The 26,781-nt window shown below is 33.1% G+C and overlaps 1 protein-coding gene across 1 annotated transcript in view; it reads right to left on the bottom strand.

The window, feature by feature from the left end:
- The window catches only part of blk (BLK proto-oncogene, Src family tyrosine kinase), a 21,389-nt gene extending 7,955 nt beyond the window's left edge, over window positions 1-13,434 (bottom strand). Inside the window, exons 1-10 of the mRNA XM_056481714.1 lie at window positions 13,254-13,434; window positions 12,769-12,812; window positions 12,334-12,398; window positions 12,174-12,252; window positions 11,831-11,867; window positions 11,216-11,309; window positions 9,654-9,752; window positions 9,292-9,395; window positions 3,755-3,904; window positions 497-649 (exon numbers count right to left, since the gene is read on the bottom strand). Of these exons, the coding sequence (XP_056337689.1) occupies window positions 497-649; window positions 3,755-3,904; window positions 9,292-9,395; window positions 9,654-9,752; window positions 11,216-11,309; window positions 11,831-11,867; window positions 12,174-12,251 (715 nt within the window). The 5' untranslated portion in view covers window position 12,252; window positions 12,334-12,398; window positions 12,769-12,812; window positions 13,254-13,434. The remainder of the gene's footprint in view (window positions 1-496; window positions 650-3,754; window positions 3,905-9,291; window positions 9,396-9,653; window positions 9,753-11,215; window positions 11,310-11,830; window positions 11,868-12,173; window positions 12,253-12,333; window positions 12,399-12,768; window positions 12,813-13,253) is intronic.
- Between the last annotated feature and the right edge of the window lie 13,347 nt (window positions 13,435-26,781).

Consider the following 26,781-nt stretch of genomic DNA (forward strand, 5'->3'; position numbering starts at 1 on the left):
GGCCAATAAAATAAGAATTTGACTCTGAAGTGTGCAGAATGCTAGTCTTTTGTTAGATTTAGCATCTGAATACATCACCCCTAAACCCAACCGTCGTTGGGGGATGAGCAAATCATACTAAATTGTACGAATTAGATTGTACGAATTCATAAGAATTAGCCACTAAATCAAAAAGTTACGAATTGCCATGAGATTGTGCTGCAAATACTGAAAATTATATCTGGTCAAAAATGATATTAATAGAATAGAGGAAATACTGCCTGATTAAACACATGCTGATGTCGGAATACTAAAATCTGGTGCCTACTATTGGTTTAGTCTTAATTCAAATTGAAAAAATTGTATTATTTGAATTGTATCAATTGATTAATTGAGCAATCCCTTACTACTTAACTATTTAATTTCCTTCTTATATTAAGCATGTGCTTGAAAAGGGAAATAAAATGATTTTGTTACCCAAACTCAGCACTGCGCAACTAAACTTTGTGTTTCTTACCCATCCACACTTCTCCAAACTGACCAGCACCCAATTTCTTCACCAGCTTCAGTGTTTCTCTGGGAATCTCCCACTCATCCTGAGCCCAGGGTCTCTGAGGGGCGGTGCTTTTACAGGGATTTCCTAACCTCTGGCACAAACCATCCGCTGTCCCTATAAGTAAAAACACAAAAATCTTCATGACCATGCCTACAGCAATAAGAATGTAAATACCTTTTAGCCACAATATTGTCATTTTTTTCTGTTTTACCAATGAAAATAATTTCAATCAAAGCAGGACAACAAAGAGTTTTGTTAAATAGGACTTTTTTAAAATTAATCAAGTAAGTTAATATTACAATGATCCATTCATGAAGACAGTCACTTGTTTTGTTTCTAAATAAATCAGTTGTTCTGAACAGCTTTAAATGAAGGATTCAGTGATTTAGACAGTGGGCCTGTCCACTATTTAATAACTTACATAATGTATTTTATCTGTTTGATCCATGTTTTCTAGTGGGCAAAAACAATACCTACACTTACCAAGTGCGAAAACATGAATCCACTGACAGTGATTCTCATTCATTCTTGGCACAACCGAGTTAAGTTTGATGGCTGACTTTCTGCTTTTAAATGATATATATATATATATATATATATATGTAATATACATATATAATATATAATATACAAATGAAATATATTTATATATAATTTGTACTATAAACAAATATTTAATTTTATTTTAGTCAAGCATATATTTATAACTTTTATTTTGGTCAATTAACCATTACCTCAGTTAATCGTTTGACAGCACTACCATAGAGTGTGTGTGTGTGTGTGCATGCATGCGTGCGTGCGTGCGTGCGTGCATGCGTGTGTGTGTGTGTGTGTGTGTGTTTATATGTAATTGTCAAGAGTTTCAGTTTAAATATAGATACTGAAACTGGCCCAATAAGTGTTGGAGGCTTCATGGCTAAATTTAACATTTCCTGCTGGTCAATCTTCTTTGATTGCACATTCCACCAGTAAGAACAGAGTGTAAAGGTTTAATTAGCAGAGTTATGGCACAGTTTTGCTTAAAATATTGCAATGTAGACAATAAATTGTTGGTGTGCGTCTCGCTGGCACATCTGGTTAGTAAATGAGATCCATTGTTTTGCAAGAATTAATGTATGTTAAATACATATTTGCACCTACAGTGCTCTGCATATATAAGTACACCCCTCACAAACCTATCTTTTAAATCCATATTGTAAATAGAAAGCTATGCAATATTATATTTGTGCTTATACATTAGATTAGTCAGTACTGAAGCCAAATCTGGAGCTTAAAAGATAACGGTCCAAAAACTAGTGCACCTAAATTTGTATGTTTTAGAAAAATATTAAATAAAAATTTTAAAGAGGAAAAATCAAAAGAAGCAAAATTCTTTTAACAATTTTGTTGATTTTTTTGTAGGTTGTAATTTCTTTTGCAATATTTTGCTTGAATTGAATTGAATTATCTTTCAATTTCTAAATATGTTTGAGGACTAAAATATTATTTGAATAAATATATCTGTTTAATACATGTGTTTTGTTTAAATGCACCAAATTACATTGCCTATATTCACTGAGAAATAGAGAAAAAATATTCATTTTTAAAATGGGGTGTACTCAATTATGCTGAGCACTGTACATTGTACTCTAATCTACGATATATAAATATTTTATTATTTTTTACACTTACAAAACTGGATGATTTATCAGGGTTTCTGCAGTTTTCACCAAATTAAATTTAAGACATTTCATGTCTTAATATGTATGAATGAAAGTATAGACTTATACAGGGCTAAATGCTAAGGACTTTTTTTAAATATGCCAGTTCAAATAGATTTTCCCTTGCCCTATCAGTAATTTTGTTTGGATATTTTTTTATTAATTTTCAAATATATCCATTCACAAACCCTATAGCCCTTACCAAAAATAGAACAAAACATAGCTGTCAATTACTTACAATAATTAATAAAATAAAGTCTACAATAATAATAATTTTACATTAAAAATATAGGTTTTAGGTTCAGTATATAGGCAGTAAATAAATGGAGAACTTTTAAGCAAATGTTACTGTAAGGAAAGTAATTAAATGCTATTTTTAAATAAAAAGTTAAGTTTTATTGAGATGTATTGAGATGGATTGCTGGTGATTGTATGGTTGTTAATGACTAGATTGGGTAGCTATAACAAATGAACAAAGGAAAATTAAGACCTGTCAAAAAGATTTAAGACACAATATTTCAGTAGATTTAATACTTTTTAAGGCCTAAAATTTTGCTTTTGAAATTTAAGACATTTTAAGACCCTGCAGATACCCTGTTTATAAACAAACAACACATTTTAATTGTTGTTTCTAAGAGCAGTTGCAAACATTTGACCAAATACCAATATTTTAAAATAATAATCTCCGCAACACATTTGACTATTTAGTAATATGTAATTATCAATCATTTTTAATTAACGTTGCAACGATTTCCACAACATCTTGTGAGATCTAGACAAAAAGTCTATTTCTAAAAAGTTTATTTCCAGAACATAATGCATGATGGGATACGCTTAGCCTTACTGTAAATAGCACTCTTAAAGGAGTGGGTTTAGTGTTAGATGTCACACATTATATCTGCACTGTGCTTTGGCATTTTTCAGACCTGACACTTTACTTCCTGTCATGCATGTGCTCTCAAGTGGCCAAGACCACAAATTAGCATATTTAAACACACTCAGTGATTCACCGTCACATACAAGAGGTTTTAGTGTCATTTTTATATATCCATGACAGGCCAAACTAGCAATAGCACAAAACTCAATTATCATAATACTATATAATTATTATTATCATAAAATATATTGAGATTAAATGTTTTATCATTATCATATACTGCTGGCGTGGATGCTAATATAGTTATCATTCTTGGTGTGATTGAATACAGACACAAAAATTAAAAAATAAACATAAAAAATAAAACAAGCATCTACTGTAGCTAATTAAAATGAAACTATGTTTACTGGCTTTACAATACTTCCCAAAATCAAAACGTAGAAAAATGACTTTGGTTACTTGTAAACAGTTCTATAAAAAGACACAACAAACCAAAACGGGGGCAATGGTGCAGTGTATGAGCTCTGACCTATTTATATAGTGGTTAAAGCAAGTGTTTATCATGTCTTTGCAGCTTCCACCACAGAAACTACACAGTGGAAGAAACAGAAAAGGCCTTTTGCTGCAGCTCTGAGCACTTACTAGAGTAATACTTCACCAGCTCTTGAAGAGAAGAAAAGCTTGTGGACGGAGAGATGTAATATCCGCCATTATCCAGGGCTCGGATCTTATAGTGCTTGACCACATCCCCCTGCTCTGGAGTAGAGTCTCTGATGGACAGGGAGAACGCACCTGTGAAGGAGCATTCGCAAATATGAGTTACAGTTTTTTTTTTCAATTGTTTTGCCACAAATTTCGGACCCCTGTCAATTTTCAAAACTCTAAACAGTCACTACTTTGAACACAGACTCTCCAGTGTTCAAAACTCTGCATGCTGCCTTCATTTCCTTAAAGAAGTCTTGCATTTGCAGGATCATTGGTTCACATGAACTTTTTATCATACAGATATTACAGGAACAGATCTTTAGATCACCAGCACACAAGATGCACATCGTTTCAATAAACAATCTTTAACGATCATTAAATATTGTTGTTATACAAAGTATACGAAACAGGTTTCATTATGGTTTATACATAAGTGTAGAGGGAACAGTGCAGACAGTGGATACATTGAGCTAGTTTTATTCATTCCATCATAATGTAGGTTTACTGTCATTTTTTTCTCACTGCACCTCCTCATATAGAAAAGCTGACATATGGCATGATATATGGCAACATATGCAAATTACAATTGGATTATAAATACTGTATATAAAATCTCAAAATAGTCAATAATTTAAAGTGCAAAAATCAAATTTTTTTAACCATATCATATATATATATATATATATATATATATATATATATATATATATATATATATATATATATATATATATATATATATATATATATATATATTCAATATATGAGATTTCTAAGATTTCTCAGATTGTAAAAAACTGTAAATAAACACCAGCTTCACGACAAGACAAATTATATTCAAATATGTGATTAATAGATGCGCAAATGAACTGAATCTGTTTCGTAAGTGGTAAGAAAACTAAAAATAATCATAAAAGAGTTTCACAAACAGATCGTTGGTGAGTTTAGAAATAGCTAAAATAGCTGTAGTTGATTAATGCACCTTTTATAGTGTGATAACTTCTTATTTAAACTGCTCACAAGCTGTTCAGTGATGTTTTGTTAGTGTAATCCTCCGTAAATGTATGCTGTAAATAAAATTCTCTCTGCCTTACATTTTTCAGTTGAATCAAATGAACTTTTCTAGTAATCTCAACCTAAATTAGTCAAACTGACTAAAAATACTAGTTAAACTTTGTATAACTGAAAAAACTGGATAACTTATGAAATTAAAGTCAAAGTGACATAAATATATTTGTTTTCATGACTTATTGTCATATTTTTACAGTGTAGCAATATAACTGTATAAAACAATATATATATATATATATATATATATATATATATATATATATATATATATATATATATATATATATATATATATATATATATATATATATATATATATATATATTTAAAATACAAATAACATTATAAACAAGATATAAATATTACAAGTACAAAGTTATTTATCAGGTTCTAATGTTTTTATGCACAAAACTAAACAATATTATTCATTTCAATGTTTACTCTGAGAAGTATGAATATTACAATAATCTGCATTAAAAAAAACAGATAAATTCTGGTTACGTTTAGTTTCCGCACTTCCCCTGGCTCTAAAAGCAGACAAACAAAATTAGAAAAGCTATTAATATCTCTACTTATGCTCTGAGCAAAAACACAAGCAAATCTCAGTATGTAGCTTGACATTTATTTGCTCTTTCAGCGCTCTGCGTGATTTGAACTGAAGATCAGCAGATCAGGCTGTAAACTTGTAAAAATGCATCCTTTATCAACAAAGAATTTGATCAGAGACAAATAAAAGTAACATTCTGAATGCTGGATTTCAAGAGTTCCTTCAGATATTTATTTAGTTATAATGGTCTGATGTAAAACACAAACAATACAGTGATAGTATAGTATATGATGCATTTAATAGTCATCATAAGCTTAAATCCTTAAAAAGTTTTAATGTTTAGATGTTTAAAAAACGTATGAATGTATTTATGAATGTATAATAAAATATTTGCATCAAATTACAAAAAGCAAATTACTGTTCATGTGAGGTGTTTCTAATGCAGTGTCTATGCACTGTAAAAAAAATCTGTAAAATTTACGGAAAAGTACTGGCAGCTATGGTTGCCAGAACTTTTTTGTAAAAAATACACAATTTTTCTGTAAAACTGTTTTTAACAAGAGAGAAATTTATTTATTAACTCATTCAATGATAATTTACAAACCTTTGAGTTAATTATTTATATTTGCAGAAAGCAACTACATTTTAATTGGCATTTACTGGCATTAAAATCAATATTTATATATTTAATCTAAGTAATATAGTAAGATATTGAGAACCATTTTACATCAGTTCACTACAAAAACGTTTTAAATAATGTAAAGTCATTCAATGCATTATTGTGTTCATGTGTGACTGTAATTAACAAACACACTTTTACTGCATTAGTAAATACACAGTTACATTTAAACAAAGGAAGATGCAGCATAACATCATATTATCTGAGTTCATCTTGGACTTGCACACAGATGCTACTATCCTCCACAATGGTGCCACAAAAATGTTTTACAGTATTTTGCTGTTGTTTTTCTTGATTTTACAAAAAAATACTTGCAGCTGTGGTTGCCAGTAATCTACTGTTTTTTAACATTTTACATTCGTAATTTCAATCTACAGAATATTTCTGTTAAAAATACATTCCACAGTCTGTATTTTTCATCAAACATATTTAACCCCTTAAATCGCAGAACAAAATCCTCACTAGTGTCCTCACTACAGAGAGTTGAACACTCAGACAGTGATGAAGTTAATGAGATAATTAAGTTTCTAATTAAAGGAGGATTAATAATTATTGATGAACAAGTGTTAACAAGCAGAATCACTGAAGGAAAGAACAACAAGACCAAATAACACAAATTACAGCCAAAATCAAAGATGAAATCAACTGAGAATAAAACTCTAATTAAAAATAAATATAATTACACAATAAAACTTTTTTTTCTCAAGATCTCAGCAGAGATCATTAAACAACTCCACAAAGATCAGGAGCTTCACTTATTACCGACCTTTGACTTTATTCTGTCACATGAACAAAAGCTCTTAATGAAATTTCTGTTGTTCATTTGAAGTCACCATGATGGAGGACAGAGTCAGCTTTAGTCGGGATCTTCAACTTTTTGTTTTAAAGTAGTTTTTGTTTTGGTTGCTATAACAACAATTAGTGTTTGAATCTCAATAATGGTGACAAACAAAAAATTAAAATCAAATAAAAAACAACCCAGAACAATACAAAACAACCTATTGAAATATTACACCCCAAAAACAAAATAAAATAAAGGCAAAGAAAGAAATGTTCAAATGCATAATTTATTTATTCTGCAATGCATGCTGGCAGTTTTGCACTATGCTGGTACCTAGCATGCATTGCGCAATGATTGAATTATGCAGCTTGTCTTTTTTTTTTTTTTTTAGCAACCATGGTTGAGGTTCATTTCCTGATCCTTGATGTCTGTGTCTTAAATGAGTCGCTGAAACTCTAATTATTAATTCCTTCATAATTGTTTGTTGACCCTTCTGGAAGCTGTACTACTGTCCCAAATAACATCACATAAATTAATTAAAATAACTTGAAATTTTTTGTGACATAAAATTAACTCTGTAATAAGTATATAAAGGTTTTAATTGCTTTTCTTGCTATAACTGATGAGTTTCAGAAAAACAGTTACAACAGCCAGAGAAACATTGAGATAGAAGAGAAAAGGTTCAAAAGCTCAACTAAAGCTGCCCCTTTTCAATAAAAATATAAACCTCTGTTAATTATCAAATATTCTCTCAGATATGAGAGAATTGAAGTCAAACTGTAATCAGTGAAGCTGCTAATGCTGTTATTTAATGGAGTTGTCTTAATTATGTCATTAATAATGTCTGTGTCTCTAGTTTTATTTCTTGTTCTTTTCTTTCAGTGATTGTGCTTGTTAGCTGCAGGTGTTCATCAATTGACTTATTTGTGGTCATTCACTCTGTCTAGTGGACTAAACAAATTGACTAATTTAGGGACTAGTGAATGAGGGTGTGTGGTGAGATTTCAGACACTCTGATTAGTTTCTCGAAAACAAAGGTTAGATCTGTTAGTTATTTTCTGTATTTTGTACTGAAATGAGCTGTTAATCATTTAACAGGTTTTCACTGTAGATTGTACAGACTTTTACTGTTAAAATCACAGACATTTTTTACAGTGTTGGGCTGAGAGTAAATTTGACGTTATTCTCTCCTCTGGCTGCCGTCAATAGTCTCACACAATTTTCTTTTTCTGAAAGTCTTGATAACACCATCGTGGAGTTTTTCTTTTATTATTTCAGCAAATAGAGTTGAGAATAGAGAAATTATTTGTTGTACTCTCCCATTCACCGTGCTCTAAGTTTACCCAGCTATGACGCCTTTCGCTACTGAGCAACCCGGAAATGTGAAAAGGGTCTATTGGTTGATTCTATAAAGATCACATTTCTTTCAATCACACAGTAATGACTTTTGGAGCATTTATCCCTAAAAAAATTGTCAGATTTTTTTAACTTGTTTTCACTTGTTATGACAAAAATCTGCACTGTAAAAACTCAGTCAAGTTCAGTCAACTCAAAAAAGCACTACAGCAAGTGGCCTTACTCAATTTTGAGTTGAGTCAACTTTTCTTTTTACAGTGTGGGTTATTTGGCCAAATATTTATTATTTAACTTTGATATTGTGTGGTCTAAAATTCAATACAAGCATGTTTTTAAAAGGTGACACTTTTTTGTTCTTTTAAACACTAAAAATGCTCAATTTGTATAAGTGTAAAAACTGTTTTATTTAAAAAAACCTCAAACATAAAAAATATTAAATTGATATAAAGTTTTTAAGTGGTTTCTAAAATGTTTACACAGATCTACAATACTAGAGTATAATTTCTTTAGTATTGGTTATGTAGTATCGGTTACTTTATTAGATTTATTTTGCAGTCAAGAGTCCTCATTCATGACACAGTGCCTCAAAAAAATTACATATAGTAACAAAATCAAAGCCTTCAAGAGTCCAGTCCTCTAACAAAAAAAAATTATAAAATGAATAAACCAAATAAATCATCTCTTCTGTAAGATAAATATAAATAACAAATTATCGAAAAACTATTCTAATAAATAGTCCAAACGGTATTAAAAAAAAACTACAAGATACAGAAACACCTCGGCTTTAGCCTATTTTTGTATCCTTAAGTTCTACACTAACACTTGTATTTCTTTCAAATGTTGCTAAATAATTAATGATAGTCATAACCCAGAACTGAACTAGCTGTAAGCAATAAGCACTATATTACAACGTAATTGTAGTAAACTGCAGCAACAAATAAATAAATAAATAAAGCAATCAATCAATCATTATTGATCCTAACCAGTGAACCACTGACATACAGTACAACACAATGAGTGATAATGTGGAAATGTCTGACCTTTGGTTGTTTCACTTTCTCTCACAAGAAAGGAACCAGGTTTATTTCCTGGTGCCAGCAGAAGACGCTCTGTGTCTCTGCGATTCATGTCCTTAAAAAACCATCTGGAACAAAAACAGGAACCTTAATAATATTCTTCACAGAGTAAATCAGCAAATATACAACAATTAGTTCCAGTTCACTAAATTTGACTGGACAAGGGACATTCCAAAGATGCTGATATTATTACGTTCAATAAAACAGCAGAGCAACAATTGAAGTCTACAGCTGAAATACAGAAGAAAGCAACAGGGAAACACTATTTATCGCTAGAAATTGCCAAAAAATAATATATGTATTTATCATATTTGCTCATACTGTACCTCTCCACTTGTAGCGTTTGTGCTCTTGCCACATATGTAGATGGAATAAATCCCTCATAACCTGTGACCAAGGACTTCGCCAACCACCATTCTCCATTTCTAAAAAAAACCCCAAAAAAAACAAACAAACAAACAAGACTTATCAGATTTTGCTGTTTCTTTATACTGTAAGATTGATGTTTGTACTATTTTAGATGACTTTGCAATTAAAACAATTAATGCAAATCTGGAGTGAGATTAAATGGAAGCACAACAGCAATATTAAAAAAAAATTTTAAAACATTTTGTGGGTATTTTAACAATCTCAATCTCTCAGCAATTGATAACTTTTTGATTTAGTAACTAATACACATTAATTTGTATGATCTTATTGATATATTTTAGTATGATTTTTTCATGTCCCAATGAGGGGTAGGGTTAAGGGTGGGGTTTGGGGGCACAAAAATCATACATTTACATATGAGTGAAATTGTAGGAATTTGTACGAGTTAGCTTCTTTTCTGACAATATGAGTTACAGTTGAAGTCAGAATTATTAGCCCCCCTTTGAATTAGTTTTTTCTTTTTTAAATATTTCCCAAATGATGTTTAACAGAGCAAGGACATTTCCACAGTATGTCTGATAATATTTTTTGCTTTTGGAGAAAGTCTTATTTGTTTTATTTCAGCTAGAATAAAAGCAGTTTAAAAAAATTTTAAAACCATTTTAAGGTCAAAATTATTAGCCCCCTTTAAGCTATAGTTTTTTAGTCTACAGAACAAACCATCGTTATACAATAACTTGCCTAATTACCCTAACCTGCCTACTTAACCTAATTAACCTAGTTAACTCTTTAAATGTCACTTTAAGCTGTATAGAAGTGTCTTGAAAAATATCTAGTCAAATATTATTTACTGTCATCATGGCAAAGATAAAATAAATCAGTTGTATGAGTTATTAAAACTATTATGTTTAGAAATCTTCTCTCCGTTAAACAGAAATTGGGGAAAAAATAAACATGGGGGGCTAATAATTCAGGGGGTTTAATAATTCTGACATCAACTGTACATTGCCTTGTGAAATCAGGCACTTTTGGAACACAGATCTATGCCAGATTTTATTTAATTGGATTCATTTATTTCGAACAAAATAATAATACACTTAAAAACAATTATTCAAACACAAACAAATTTCATCATTATCAACAGAACATCTCAATATCTGTATAAAACTCATTTCAACAAGTTAGAAATGCAAAGTTTATTATTTTTTTCAGTATTTTTTATTATTATTTTTTGCTGCCCCAAATACCCCATAATTTGATTATAATGTTAAATTATGTCATCTTTTATCAATCCATTCACTTTCATCTATACTGTACCATTATATATATCATTTGATTCTTTGCTTAAATTGAGTGTCATAAAGTTAACAAGTTCTAACTATATTGGGCTTTAGATTCTTGTACAAATAAATACACAATACTTTACAACTTCAGTTCTTGTTATTATAACACATTTGAAGATTTTGCTGTATTTTAGTTAAGTCCATATTCATATTTAGTATCTATATTGTTTACTCACTCCTTAATAATCCTGAGTCTGTCCCCTTTTTTGAATTGTAGATCATTTTCACTAGCAGGCTGGAAGTCATATTGTGCAACAACAACATCTTCATCTGAAAAGAAAATTCAATTTGTTAAAACATTCATTTCAGATCATTTTTCATCTGCAAAATCTCATCATGTAAACCAGGGTTAAGAAATAACTTTTTATCTTAAGAGAAGTGAATTTAACTACATCTATTTTAAACATTCACCTATACACTAATACACAATAACCAGCTGATCACCAAGAGCTCCTATACCAACTCATACATTTTCACATTTCATTTTGATCAAAAGCTGAAATATTTTGGGGCATGTTTTGTTTGCTTTTCCTTGCATTTGTGATGTACATTACTGCCTTTATTTTAGACAACACAGATTATGTTTTATGATGTGACCATAGTAATTTAAAAGTTTACGTTTTTATTTCTTGTCTTTTTTAGAAAAGATTATAAAATTTTTAGTAGGAACACAGGAACTGCACCCAAAACCATTATGACTATTCAAATATTACTAAATAAGTAGCAATAAACAGATACTCTCCCCTAATGCCAAATTTCGTAACTGAATGTTGATAAAACATATGCATTACCTTGATTGTTGTTTTGCTTCTTGTGATCTCTTGACGCCTGTAAATAACAATTATAATATATAATAATATATAACTTAATGACTAAAATGTTTTTAAAAAGACAAGATATAATAAAATGTTAAAATATAATTTAAGATGAACATAATATTTACAAACATAAAAAGAAACACAGCATAAATACTAATTAAGTACTAAAAACAATTAGCTTGTTTTAAACTAATAAAATACAATAAAGTAAAAATTAAATTAAATTAAATTAAATTAAATTAAATTAAATTAAATTAAATTAAATTAAATTAAATTAAATTAAATTAAATTAAATTCTAAAACCAGCAATACTTACGTGAGATGTGTTAGAGTTTGTTGATTTATAATGCTCATGACCTTTTAGATGGTTCTGGTCACTACAAGCACAACCCATCCTTAAAAATGAAAATTGATCATCTTCTTATGTAGCGTTAATTACCATTTATTTAAAAAAATTATTCGATGCAGGATCACACCTCGTGGAGTTCAGTAATAGTCCAAAAGAAATGCTGAAAGGTCCAGACGTTCATCATTCTTGGTGCTGAATAAAATAAGAACGATTTTTAAGCTCATCCAGATGAGTTAGACATATAATCATATCAACAGTTTGGTTGTATATACTTTATATACTTATATGTATATACTATAAAAAACATTTTAAATGTTTCCACAATTTCACTAGACGCACAATTTACTATATCAGACAGTCATTGAAAAAATGCAAATCTCATCACACAAATAATAAACAAGCATACTAAATATGAAGTGTCATTCATACAATTACATAAAAAATGAACACAGTCTCTTTATACAAATGACAGATGACTTGCTCGAGCAGACACAAATGTGAATCTGATCATACAAATAATAAACCAGCATATAAACATTTAAAATAAAATGTGACTTCTTACCCTTATGTTATGAAAACAGATCCCATATAGGACAAAAGTATGAACTAGTGAAAAAGATAAACAAGACATTTTTAGACGATTAACAGATCAGTGAGTTAACGTAAAAACATTAACAATGATGTTGATAATACTTTGGAGATGACTGATGATCCCTTTTTTTCTATTAAATCTTTCCTTTTTTTCATTATTAATAAATATAAGCATCATCAATACCTAGATCACACTCACTATCTTTAAAACATGATGTAAAACACAATTTCATTCAGAAATAACTAGTAAATTTCTCAAACAATTACAGAACAATAGCCATTAACTAATTTTGAAGTAAAACTTTTTGTGTGTTATGTTAAACATGGTCAAATAATCTAAAAACAATGTAACTTTAAAAAAAAAAAACTTCCTAAGTAATGACCCTTATGGCCAGAGCTACGTAAAAAGAAGATGTAAAATTTTATTTTAAAATGAATTCTATAATTTGTACTTACATGTTGTGTGTCCTCAGCACTCTTAAATATTTAATAATCCAATGTCAAGTTTAGGTATCTCTCTTGTTCATATGTAAACAATAAATAGTTGAAGACATAGAGACTATCTACTGCACACACAAAGACACAGAAACACACATGTTCAGTCTGCATTAGAGGCCCAGCACATATGCCCCGAGAGACCACATCAGTGGAAAGAGATAAACAGAGATCAGTAGCTGTGTTTATTTAGCTTTCCCCTCCCTCCCTTTCCTCTGTCAGTGCTTAATTCACAAACTATGCAAATGCCTTAAAGTAAAGCATGCATATGATGAGCATGTGATGTCAGACATCGAAGTTGCACTCAACAGCATTTTTAAACATCCCTATTCTGGGAAACTGTTTCACTCTCGAAGAGTTTAGCCAAATTCATGATGTTGTTTCTATGCATGCTGACAACAAGAAAGCATGAGCGCTTCTTAGAAACACCGAAATAACAATTCCAAATATGTTTGAAGAAATGAAACCTTCTTTAAAAATCGTAGAAGGAATCTGAAAGAAGTTCTCATATAGGCTGAAAAAGATATTGGTGTCGAAGGTATGCTTACACAGAAACTGCAATAAAAGTCCACAAATAATTAGACTACTAAAAATTAATTACATATTTAATTAAATGTGACATTTTTGAAGAATATACAGTGCTCAGCACATATAAGTACACCCCTCACAAATCGATCTTTTTAATTCATATTTTTATTAGGAAGCTATACAATATTATATTTGTGCCTATACATTAGATTAGTCAGTACTGATTATCTAACAAAATAACTTACGATAACGCTCCAAAAACTAGTACACTCAAATTTATGTTATAGAAAAATATTAAATACAAATTTTAAAAGGAGGAAAAATCAAGAGAAGCAAAAAAAATAAACAATTTAGTTGAAATTTTGTAGGTTGTAATTTATTTATGCAATATTTTGCTTGAATTTAACTGCATTATCTTGTTTTTAAATATGTTTTTAAATATGTTTGGTGACTAAAATATTATTTTAATAAATATATCTGTTTAATAAATCTGTAAATCTCTAAATGCACCAAAATACATTGCCTGTATTCACTGAGAAATGGTGTTTACTCAATTATGCTAAGCACTGTAATTTGTGTTGTTGTTGAAATATTCTCTAATTATATATATATATATTTTTAAATAGTTTTTACATTATGCCTAAAGATAAAAATATATACTAAAAATCTTGCCATGGTGAACAAGATGCAACTGATTCAAGTTCAAGTCTGCATCTGCATAAAATTTAGCTCTACGCATCAGTAGCTTTTTTCACAGGATGTTGTTGGCTAGCCCCTACAGACAGCGTTTCCCTTTATAGGCACTGCGGTTTTTTACGGTTAAATTTCAGTTAATCTGATCTCTATCTTTTGCGCATTAATTTTCTTTGCAGTTCAGATGTCATTCAATTTTTAGATTGCACGCCTATGTGTTACTCTCTGAAAAAACATGCACAAATTCAGTGTTCAAACCCCGTTAGGCCTTGAATATTGAATTAAATCACAACTATTTTGTGGATTTTAATCTTCTTCAAATCACATCATCTCCAAAACGTGTGAATTCACAACATCCTGACTCCTTCTGCACTACACAGAATTTGGTTCAGCCATGTGCTTCCTCAGAATGAGAAAGTCCCTCCTCTCAATGCCAAGAATCAAAATTGCTTGAGTGATTCAGATTTTTGGGAAGTGGCATTAGTTAAAAAATGCCTACCTTTTGGAACAACTCACTATCTTCTGTAACACAGCAAATGTCATGAAGGAAGTTAGGTAAATGTATAATGATGACGTTTGTAAAATGTAACATAATGATGCAGTATTTTGGAGGGAGACATTCTTACTGTGAAGGACAGCTGTATAAACATAAATAGTCACACCTGCAGCTTCTCCACGATGGACGTCCAGCGTTTTCCAGCCTCCAAAGCCTAGACTGCAGCTCTGCACTAGGTCGTGCCCAGCTGAGCCTCGTTTCTCTCTTAAGGTTTTTCCTTCACTTTCGTCAATTGGTGAAGTTTTGTTCAGTTTGGTTTGGGACTTGAGGAGCTGTGCATCGAGGGATTTGTTCTTTAGTGTTTGGACTTTCAGCAGTGAAATTTAAACCACACTGAACTGAACTAAACTGAACTTCAACTCTGAAAACTGAACTGACAGTTTCAATTTACTAGAACTCTATGTTAAGCTGCTTTGACACAATTTACATTATAAAAGCGGTATTTGAATAAACATGAATTGAATAAATTTGCACTGTTATTTAGAGAAGCCTCACAGCTCAAGCTATAACGCTGCTTTTCTTATTTGTTCACTTTGTACACTCAAAAAAAAAAATATTTTTTTACTTGTTCAAACTACTTAATTACAATGAACTGAAACAACACAATTCTTGAGATTTGATTGGGACAACTTATTTTTTATGTTTTATGTCCACATAAATTTGTTAAAAGTGTTAAGTTAACTTAATTGATTTGTGTTGGGACAACATTAATTAATTGTGTGAAACCCTGCATTTTTTTTACAGTGGGGAAAGGGGGCACAACCAAACACATGTCTGAATGTACATGTGGCTCTTGTATTCCTTTTTAAATTAATTCCACTCTGGTCTCATACAAAGATTGGTATGAACATAAATAATTTTTGAGTTTAACAATAAGCCCATTGTACAGCATAGGATTCAAAACTATGTACAAAAACAAATATAGTTACGGTAATGTCACATTAGCATAGTTTCTAATAACTTTGTGGTATGTTGTAATGCAGTGTTAAAGGGTTTTTCTGTAGGCCTACAATTTAAACTGGTTATATCCTCTGCCACAGTAGTAGCAAAACATCTGTTTGAGTCTGGAGACTAAAATAATAGCAAATTTGTCTAATTATTTAAACATTAAAAAGATGAAAACATATTTCAGACAGGAATTTTCTTGAATCTTCAATGATATCGAATATTTTTGCTGTTGTTGGGTTGATAACTATAGACTTTTTTGTGTTATATTTGTGGAAATGTTAAAACTATGCTTGTCACATTATGTAGTCAACTCAATATCAATTTAAATTACAACAAGCTTACTTATAACTGTAACGTAATACTTTTAGTACAACTGTATACATTTTCAGGCCTACTTACTCTACGCATGCTAAATGAAACTTCGACGAACACGTGCAGTTTTATTTGTTAACCGCTAGAGGGTTGCCATGAGTAGCCTAGCATTTTTTCACCCAATAGCTAACTCAGAGCATTCAAGCACATTCAACTGAGTTTTCAAGAGGTAAACCCCAGTCTATGGGTGAGCCCAAGTATAATTAGCAAATTTCAGTTGATTGTTTTATTGTTTTGTTATTAGATTATCATATCAGTGCTATACAGTGTGCTGATAGGGACTTGAGTCAATTCCTGACCCAATACCCCCTCTTTTACCAGCTTTCCTGTCTTGTGTTAATCTGAAAAATTAACACCAAAACAAACGAGAAAGCCTGAAAATAAAACATGAAAGGAATGATGACAATGCTTAAGCTTTACAGCATCTTTTATTTAATTTTTAGCAATAGATTTGGATCTCTCATATTTCTCAAAGACATCATATCACATAATTATACAACAATTTACTGAACAGATATACTGTACAACACACAAAAAAAAAACAGAAATAAACATTTTTGGTACAACACAATATTTTGTGCACATTAAATTTTGCCCAAACAAAGTTAGCGTTTTGCACAAACTTATTTTTTGTGCATACTAACTTTTTGGCTAAAACAAATTCATTGTACAGTTTTTTTTTTTTTTTTCATTGCAAAGCACTAACTATATTTCTTTTTATTTATTTATTTTTGCACAATAATATATAGCATTATTGTTTAAAGTTAGTGTTTTGCTTAGTTAGTGTTTTGCTATTGTGTGTGGGTGTGTGTTTTTGTGAATATTTGTTTTTGCACAACACTAAACTTTTTATTTTTTTATTTTATTTTATTTTTTTAAATAATAAATGGCCAAATGGCCCAAACTAAGTTACTGTTGTTCAGTTTTGCATATTCCACTTTGCTCAACACAAACTTTTTGTCCACTTTTTTTTTTATGTGCAGGTTTCTCTTTCTTTTGTGCACACTAACATTTTGCCCCAAACTATGTTAATGCTGTGCAATCCCACGATCTCAATATCTCTGCAAATATAAATAGAATTAATATAGAGTTATAGGCATGAAAACGTTGATGGGGAAAATCAAGAAACCCTAGATTACTCAGAATACATCCATGACATTTAGTGTTGTGGACCTTTTTTCTCAACACTGTAAAATGTAAAAGTGTTGTGCAAGTGTTTTGCACATTTCTTTAACATAAAACCATGTGTCGTGCTTTCTCTTTTGTGTACAATTTTTGCACATTAACTTTTATAGGCCAAAACTCTCTTCTTTTATCTTCATCTCCTCATTCTTATCCTCATTCTCCTCTGTTTATTTACTTTCATTCTCTCCTCTTTTATCCTTATTTGCCTTCCCAAATAATAGTGTGGGTTAAGCTTACCAATCTCATATTATCCAATTTAACACAGCAGTTTTCATTTTAAGGCATTGTTTTATATGTTCTTTTGTTCATTTTCTAATTTTAGCTCCGCATCTCTTCATTCTTCTTTCCATTTTGATTATGTGACTGCAACTGAGCAAGAGGAACAGATCAATCGACTGGCTAATAGTGGGAGAGGGGTGGCATCACATAATTTTTATTTAATAAAATACAATATTGTGCTGATATAAATTGTCTTAATAATTTCTTTCATGGTTAATCTTTTCTTCCAGGGTTTTTAACCATCAGTTTTCAGTTATTTTTAGCTATATGAAATATCAGAAATAAGAAATAAAAGTAGATTGGAAAAAAAAACAATACACGAGGCCTTTACAAACTGTTCACAAGAGGGCAGCAAAGTTTAATTTTGACAGTATTTTGCCTAGAACACTTTAATCTGTCTCTTCTCAGACACCTGCAATAAAATGTTACAATTGCTATATAATGACTACAGTTTTTTACATTAATACAATTTTTGATTACAATTTTAGACTTTTTTTAATTTAGCCTAATTTATAATTGTCATTAGTCATTGTCACTGCAACCTTTATCTGCAACTTTAATTTTTGAATTCAACCAGTTTTCATTTTGCATGTTATTGATTTTGTGTTCCTTGCGAATAGGGTAAAAAAAGTTATCGTACATCCACTGCTGATTGATTACATTAAGAACTGGGGGAAAAAATGTATTGTATGTTTTCTAAAATGTTAAGTCTAAATGAGACATGGTTTATTTTACAAATAAATAAATAAAAAAAATCAATCAATCTAATCAGGTTCGCAATTCTGGTTTAATTTTTTGGACATATTAGAATGAAATGATTTTACAGAAGAATCTATTTTTATCACTTAATAAAAAAAATATTGCTAACATTTAGGTTAAGTATACCAATTCCCACAATTAGTGTTTATTGTTATTTCCAGCATGTTATTAAAATATTGGCTGTTGATTAGTACTCAAAGATTGTATAATCCACATCCCTAATCCTACTCAGTGGGAAAACACACACACACACACACACACACACACACACGCACACACACACACGCACACACAACACTAGACGTCTCTTTGTCTAGCGGGATCTGGCCAGAGAATTTCATCAATGTCACAGGCAATGCTATCATTAGCAAGACACCTTGGAAAGAAATGTCTTGAATGACGAATCCATCCTTGTATTGCTGCTACCTCCATCTGGTCACAGGCCTCCTCCATGGCTTGGATGAGGGGTACCTCAGCCTGGAGACGGAGATCATTTACCTTCCACTGACATGCCGAGTAAAATTCTTCTATAGGGTTGAGGAATGGAGAGTATGGTGGAAGATATAGGACGGTGAAACCAGTTCTGAAGAGCAGAGTAGTGGAAAGACACATTGTCCCAGACAACAATGTATTGCATATGATCGATTTGATTTGCTTAACGATTTGTTAACTATTTCTCTGACTCTTTCCATTGTGCTTGAAGACCAATAAACTCACCTGCTGCTTTTTATAGTGCTCAAACACCTGATTGGTTTGTCTACAATAAATCAAACAAGTGTTTGCACACCTGATGACTGTGTTGAACCAATTGGTTGGACGTTGTGGTAACCTGACGGTCAGTGCTTTGGTATTGCAAGGAAGTGACTTTATGATAGATTTTTGTGTTGGTATTGTTTTGTGAAATGGTATTCTGTTTTCAAATGACACACACAAACCATCACATGAACAGACATTTATAACAACCAGTTGAGCACTGATGTGCTTAATGTAAAACACTATAACCACTTCATTTATCATAATGACTTAATCATAATGACTTTTTTGTTCAGTGTTACACTTACTACAGACAGTACATAGGCCTACATAAGTGCATTGTAAAATATTGTTTTTACAGAATATTGTTTTTATACCAAACACAAGTACCAAATATATTTTACTATATTTTTCCCACAAAAACAGTGTACACGGTGTTCATCCCAACCAACACAAAGTTGCACAAAACGTGGTCTACATATACCATCAACAGAAGTATTTACTGAATAATTCAGTATTTACTAAAAAATAAAAAAGTGGATTTCGTTAATACACTTTCCATCCGCAGGCAGAAAAAAATCCTCAATAGGATTGAGAAATGGAGAATATGGTGGGAGATAAACAACTAAAAATTGATTTCTAAATTGCAGTTATGTGATGAGTTAGTATGCAAAGTAGAGCAACTGACTTTACAATTTTGAATGACAGTGTGTTCCTTGTGATAACAAGAGATTTTCTGCATGAAAATTGTGCCAAATGCAGAGAATTGTGTATAGTGTTTTGAAAAAATGTGTGTTTTAAACCTGCAATTTGAATGTAAAGCAGGAATTGTGCTTGTAATTTAGCAGAATTGGTTCAGGGGGTTGGTGCATCAGTTTCATGTTGTAGTCATTGTGTCTGAAGTACAAGTAACTGTGTGCAAACAACTAAGAAAAACTGTAATATGCAGCAAATTAGAAGTTTTATTAATAAGTATTGTACTTTTAAAAATAAAGTCTGACCAATTATTTTCCAGTTTTTGTGACATAAAATGTTATATATAATCAGGCAGAGTATGTATGAGCACATTCATCTGTATCTATATGTAGCCTATATTCACTCATTCATTCATTATCTTTTCAAATTAGTCTCTTTATTAATCTGGGGTCACCACAGCGGAATGAACCGCCAACTTATCCAGCATATGTTTTACGCAGCGGGTGCCCTTCCGACTGCAAGCCTTCACTGGGAAACATCCATACACACTTATTCACACATATACACTACAGACAATTTAGCTCATTCAATTCACCTGTACCCCATGTCTTTGGACTGTGGGGGAAACCGGAGCACCCGGAGGAAATCCACGGGTAGAACATGCAAACTCCGGACAGAAATGCCACCTGACCCAGCTGATCTTCTTGCTGTGAGGCGATCGTGCTACCAACTGAGCCACTGTGACGCCCTGTACGCTATTTACTGTAGATGAAAATATTGATATGTATAAAACTGAGGGAAAAAGCTTGGTGTAAGTGCTGAAAAAGTGTATATGTATGGCTCATTGCAGGAGAAAAAAAAACTAATTTCCAGAAAATTATTATTATTATTTGTAATTGAAATACACAGACACAAACTAATAAAACTCTTTCATTTCTTACTATTTCTGACCGGGTAAGGTGCTTACCCGGTCCCGGGGCAGAACGTCTCCTCCTCCGGTGTTCGAGATCCCCACGGAGAACCGCTTCGCCCCTCTCCGCGAGACGGGTCGCGATGTTGCCATCATTGGCGACTCAATCATGCGCCACGTCCGCTCCACTTCCTCCAAAGGTAACAAAGTACGCACTTTCTGCTTCCCTGGTGCCCGAGTTAAGTTAAGAATATTTCTGCACAGATACCTACTATCCTGAGCGCTGCCGAGAGCCTCGGTGCCGTCGTCCTCCACGTGGGGACGAACGAAACCGGGCTCCGGCAGACGGAGATCCTGAAGAAGGACTTCAGGAGCCTGATCGAGACGGTTCGACGCACCTCGCCCGCCACGCAGATCATCGTTTCTGGACCGCTTCCTACCTACCGCCGAGGAAATGAAAGGTTCAGTAGACTTTTTGCTCTGAATGAATGGCTATTAACATGGTGTGAAGAACAGAAATTGCTCTTTGCCAATAACTGGAATCTTTTCTGGGAGCGTCCTAGGCTTTTCCGCGCTGACGGGCTGCACCCCAGTCGAGCTGGAGCTGAACTCCTGTCGGACAACATCTCCAGAACACTTCGCTCTATCTGACTAGTAAGTAAAAATTCACAAAATTCGCAATTTAGCCACATAGACTCCTATTCCTCCCACATAAATATCAGTAATGCATACCTAGCTAACCACATAGAGACTGTGTCTGTTCCTCGTATTATTAGATCAAGAAACAAACATACTGTGTGCTCCAGAAATAATCTATTAAGAATTAAACCAGAAAAAACACTAAAAAGTGAAAATACAAATTTCATGAAGCTTGGTCTCCTAAACATCAGGTCACTAGCACCTAAAGCACTTATCATAAATGAAATAATAACAGATAACAATCTTAATGCACTCTGTCTCACGGAAACCTGGCTGAAACAAAATGACTATATTAGTTTAAATGAGGCAACTCCTCCAGGATTCTTATATAAGCATGAGGCTCGTCAAACTGGTCGTGGTGGTGGAGTCGCGTCAATCTTTAGTGATATTCTTAATGTTAATCAGAGAAACGGACTTATGTTTAGCTCCTTTGAAGTACTAGCGCTTAATGTTGTCCTTCCAAACACTATGCAAAAACCTTTGTTATCTCTCGCTCTAATCACCATATATAGACCTCCAGGACCCTATGTCAATTTTCTAAAAGAGTTTTCTGATTTTATCTCTGACTTACTAGTTAAAACTGATAAAATACTAATTGTAGGAGACTTTAACATCCACATAGATGACGCTAACGACACATTAGGGCTCGCGTTTACGGACTTGCTGGTCTCACTAGGAATAAAGCAAAATGTTATTGGTCCAACCCATCGCCTAAAGCATACACTAGATCTAATTCTGTCTTATGGAATTGAGGTCATTGATGTAGACATTATACCACAAAGTGATGATATTACAGACCACTACCTCTTACTATATAAGCTGTGTTTACCTGAAATTAGCAGATCCGCTCCGATATATCGTCCTAGTAGAATTATTGTTCCGTCCACTAAAGATGAATTTATAAATAACTTACCTGATCTTTCTCTACTTCGAAATGCACCCGCAAACGCAAATGACCTTGATGTAGTAACCAACAGTATGGATGCCATCTTTACTAGCACTTTAAATACTGTGGCACCCATCAAACTAAAAAAGGCTAGAGAGAATAAATCTACACCGTGGTATAATAGTCAAACCCGCGCTCTCAAAACAGCAACCCGTGCCCTGGAACGTAAATGGAAAAAAACTAATTTAGAAGTTTTTAGAATTGCATACAAAGACAGTATGTCCAGCTATAGGAGGGCTTTAAAATCTGCCAGGGCTGAGCACCTCCGCAAACTGATAGAAAATAATCAAAACAATCCTAGATTCTTATTTAACACCATCGCTAAATTAACAAATAATCGGTCATCTTTGGAACAAAACGTTCCACCGCAAATTAGTAGTGATGACTTCATGAATTTTTTCAGTGATAAAATAGAAGGCTTTAGACAGAAAATAGGAGATATTAAACTTTCTGCACCGCCTTATACTTCAGATCCAGTAAACACGTCTCTGAATCTAAATAACCTACAGTGCTTTAAAATCATAGAACAGGAAGAGCTAGAGAAAATTATAAATAGCTCTAAATCAGCTACGTGTATATTGGACCCAATTCCAACAAAGTTACTGAAAGAATTGCTACCTGTTATAGGAGAACCTCTTCTTAACATTATCAGCTCTTCTTTATCTTTAGGCCATGTTCCAAATCCTTACAAGTTAGCTGTTATTAAACCTATTATTAAGAAACCACAACTGGAACCCAGCAACTTAGCTAATTATAGGCCTATTTCAAACCTTCCATTTATATCTAAAATACTAGAAAAAGTTGTTTCTGCTCAATTATGCTCCTTTCTGCAGACCAACAATGTTTTTGAAGTGTTTCAGTCAGGTTTCAGAGCTCATCACAGTACAGAAACTGCATTAGTGAAAATAACCAACGATTTACTCTTAGCTGCTGACCAAGGGTGCATCTCGCTATTAGTTCTACTCGATCTTAGTGCGGCATTTGACACCATTGACCATGGTATCCTTATTAATCGCTTAAAGTCTACAGGTGTCCAGGGACATGCCCTACAATGGTTTAAGTCATACTTATCTGACCGTTACCAGTTTGTGAATATTAATGGACAGCCTTCACAAATCAGCCCAGTAAAATACGGGGTGCCTCAAGGATCAGTTTTAGGCCCTTTGCTGTTTACAATATACATGCTACCCCTGGGAGACATTATTAGAAGACATGGGATCAGCTTTCACTGCTATGCAGATGATACTCAATTATATATTTCAACTAAACCTGACGAGACGTCTAATCTGTCCAAGCTAACTGAGTGTATTAAAGATGTTAAAGACTGGATGACCAACAATTATCTTCTCTTAAACTCAGACAAAACAGAATTATTACTTATTGGGCCTAAATCCTGTACACAGCAGATCTCACAACTCGACCTACAATTAGAGGGATACAAAGTTAGCGTTAGCTCTACTATAAAAGATCTGGGTGTCATATTAGACAGTAATTTAACTTTTAAAAATCATATATCCCATGTCACAAAAACTGCTTTCTTTCATCTGAGAAATATCGCTAAGTTACGAAGTATGCTATCCATCTCAGATGCAGAAAAGCTAGTCCATGCTTTTATGACTTCTAGGCTGGACTACTGTAATGCTCTGTTTGCTGGCTGCCCAGCATCCTCTATTAACAAACTTCAGCTAGTACAAAATGCAGCTGCCAGAGTTCTTACCAGGTCTAGAAAATTTGATCACATCACCCCAATTTTATCCTCCTTACACTGGCTGCCTGTTAAGTTTCGTATTGAATTTAAAATATTGCTTCTTACATATAAAGCTTTAAATAATCTAGCTCCTGTTTATCTAACCAATCTTCTGTCTCGCTACAATCCAACTCGCTCTTTAAGGTCTCAAAACTCAGGGCTTCTGGTAGTACCTAGAATAGCAAAGTCGAGTAAAGGAGGTCGAGCCTTCTCATTTATAGCTCCTAAACTCTGGAATAGCCTTCCTGATAACGTCCGAGGCTCAGACACACTCTCCCAATTCAAAACTAGATTAAAGACCTATCTGTTCAGTAAAGCATACACTTAGTGCACCACTTGGGGGCTTCCACACAGGTTATGCATCTTGTTGATATACACTGTGAACATCAGCTACGCTAATTATTTTCTTTATTCTCCATTTCCACCTGGGGATACTCTTCCCGAGGCCCTCAGACTATGCAGAGTCACTGATTCGATCCAAGACCAACGACGAGATGATCCCAAGGTTTTTTTATATCCTGGACCTGGCCGAATCCTGAGCAGCTACTGTGATGGTCATGGAGGAGTGGAGAACATGAGACTGATTCCTGTGAGGCTCCAGAGACAGACGAGTCTTCGCTGAGGCCAGCTTCCAGCCTCCGCCACTGAGACTGCAGCTCTGCACAAGACGTTTGGCCAGCGGAGAAATTAAAATGGTCGTGCCCAACTGAGCCTGGTTTCTCTCAAGGTTTTTTTTTCTTCACTTCCGCCTTTAGTGAAGTTTTTTTTCCCTCTCCGCTGTCGCCACTGGCTTGCATGGTTCAGGATCTGTAGAGCTGCGCATCGTTGGATTTGCTCTTCAGTGTTTGGACTCTCAGTAGTGATTATTAAACCACACTGAACTGAGCTCAACTGAACTGAACTTAAACACTACAAACTGAACTACACTGTTCCTATTTACTGTGACCTTTTATGTGAAGCTGCTTTGACACAATCTACATTGTATAAGCGCTATACAAATAAAGGTGAATTGAATTGAATTGAATTTCTTAACATTAGATACAAATTTAGAAAAATCTCAAAATTGATGTTTTGATCTACAATAAAAAATTTGATTTTAGCTAGAAAACTGTTGTTTATATCAAAGATCTTAAAACACACCTCTACATTATATATTAACCAATGTGAAATTGTCTGTTATATGAAAATGAGAGTATTCTGATGATGACATCACTCTATACTCGATCATTTGAAGAATTCAGAGCAACAAAGGAAACAAACTATCATAAACATCAAACAATAGGTTGTTGATTAATCATTTTATCTAAAGCAAACTCAATTTTCCCATATAACCAGGAAGACATTTATCACATTAATACGAGCACTACATAAACAATTATATCAAGGAAGTGCAGTTAACTTAAATCACTTCAAAGTTGTTTCCTCTCAGTTCCTGTTTTCCTGTCAGAATCACTGTTTGATTGTGTATGAATGAGAGTAAGTGTCAGGTTTTTAGAGGACCACCTGTGTGTGTGTGTGTGTGTGTGTGTGTGTGTGTGTGTGTGTGTGTGTGTGTGTGTGTGTGTGTGTGTGTGTGTGTGTGTGTGTGTGTGTATGGGATACTTTATGTGTGTGTGTGTATGTGTGTATTGGGGCCTTTGACAAGCAGTGCAGGTGTGTGATGGGAGTTTGTTAAGGGTGTCCTGGTAACACATTCATCTTTTTCCCACTCTGGTTTTCCCAGAGATTGCGGATACTGCGTCCCTACAACCCAGGTCCCCAGACGCTGCATCCTGTCCAGCGGAGTAACCTGAATAACAGTGGAAGCGAAGGAGCGGGGAGAAAACCTCCATGCCCTGCCCACGCTCACAACAATGTGCAAACCCTGCAGAATTCATCCTGCAGCATCTCATTGTGCTGTGAATATACATACATGTGAAACCAGGGCCAGCTGTCATGCTTTCCACTCTTGAGTATTTCTCAGGGATGGTTATTTTTGAAAGTCAGGTTTTGTGCAAGCACATGAAAGTCTACAAATATAGACAGGGCACTTCCAGTGTTATTAACCAGGAAATATGCAGACACTGACTTTATGTTTCACTATATAATGCAAGTAGTAAAAATGAAGCATATTTAAGATGTTATTTTTTGGTCTTTCTAGAATTAATGAACGCACTTTACAAGGTTTCATTAGTTAATGTATTTACTAACATGTACTAATAATGAAGAGTACTTGTAGAGCATTCATTCATTCATTCATTTTCCTTCGGCTTAATCTCTTTATTCATCAGGGATTGCCACAGTGGAATGAACTGCAAACTTATCCAGCATGTTTTCTTCCAGCTGCAACCCAGCCCAGCACTGGGAAACATCCATACACACTCATTCACACACATACACTATGGCCAATTAGTTTATTCAATTCACCTATAGCGCATG

The sequence above is a fragment of the Danio aesculapii genome, chromosome 20 (assembly GCF_903798145.1).
Source record: "Danio aesculapii chromosome 20, fDanAes4.1, whole genome shotgun sequence".
NCBI classification, from domain to species: Eukaryota; Metazoa; Chordata; class Actinopteri; order Cypriniformes; family Danionidae; genus Danio; species Danio aesculapii.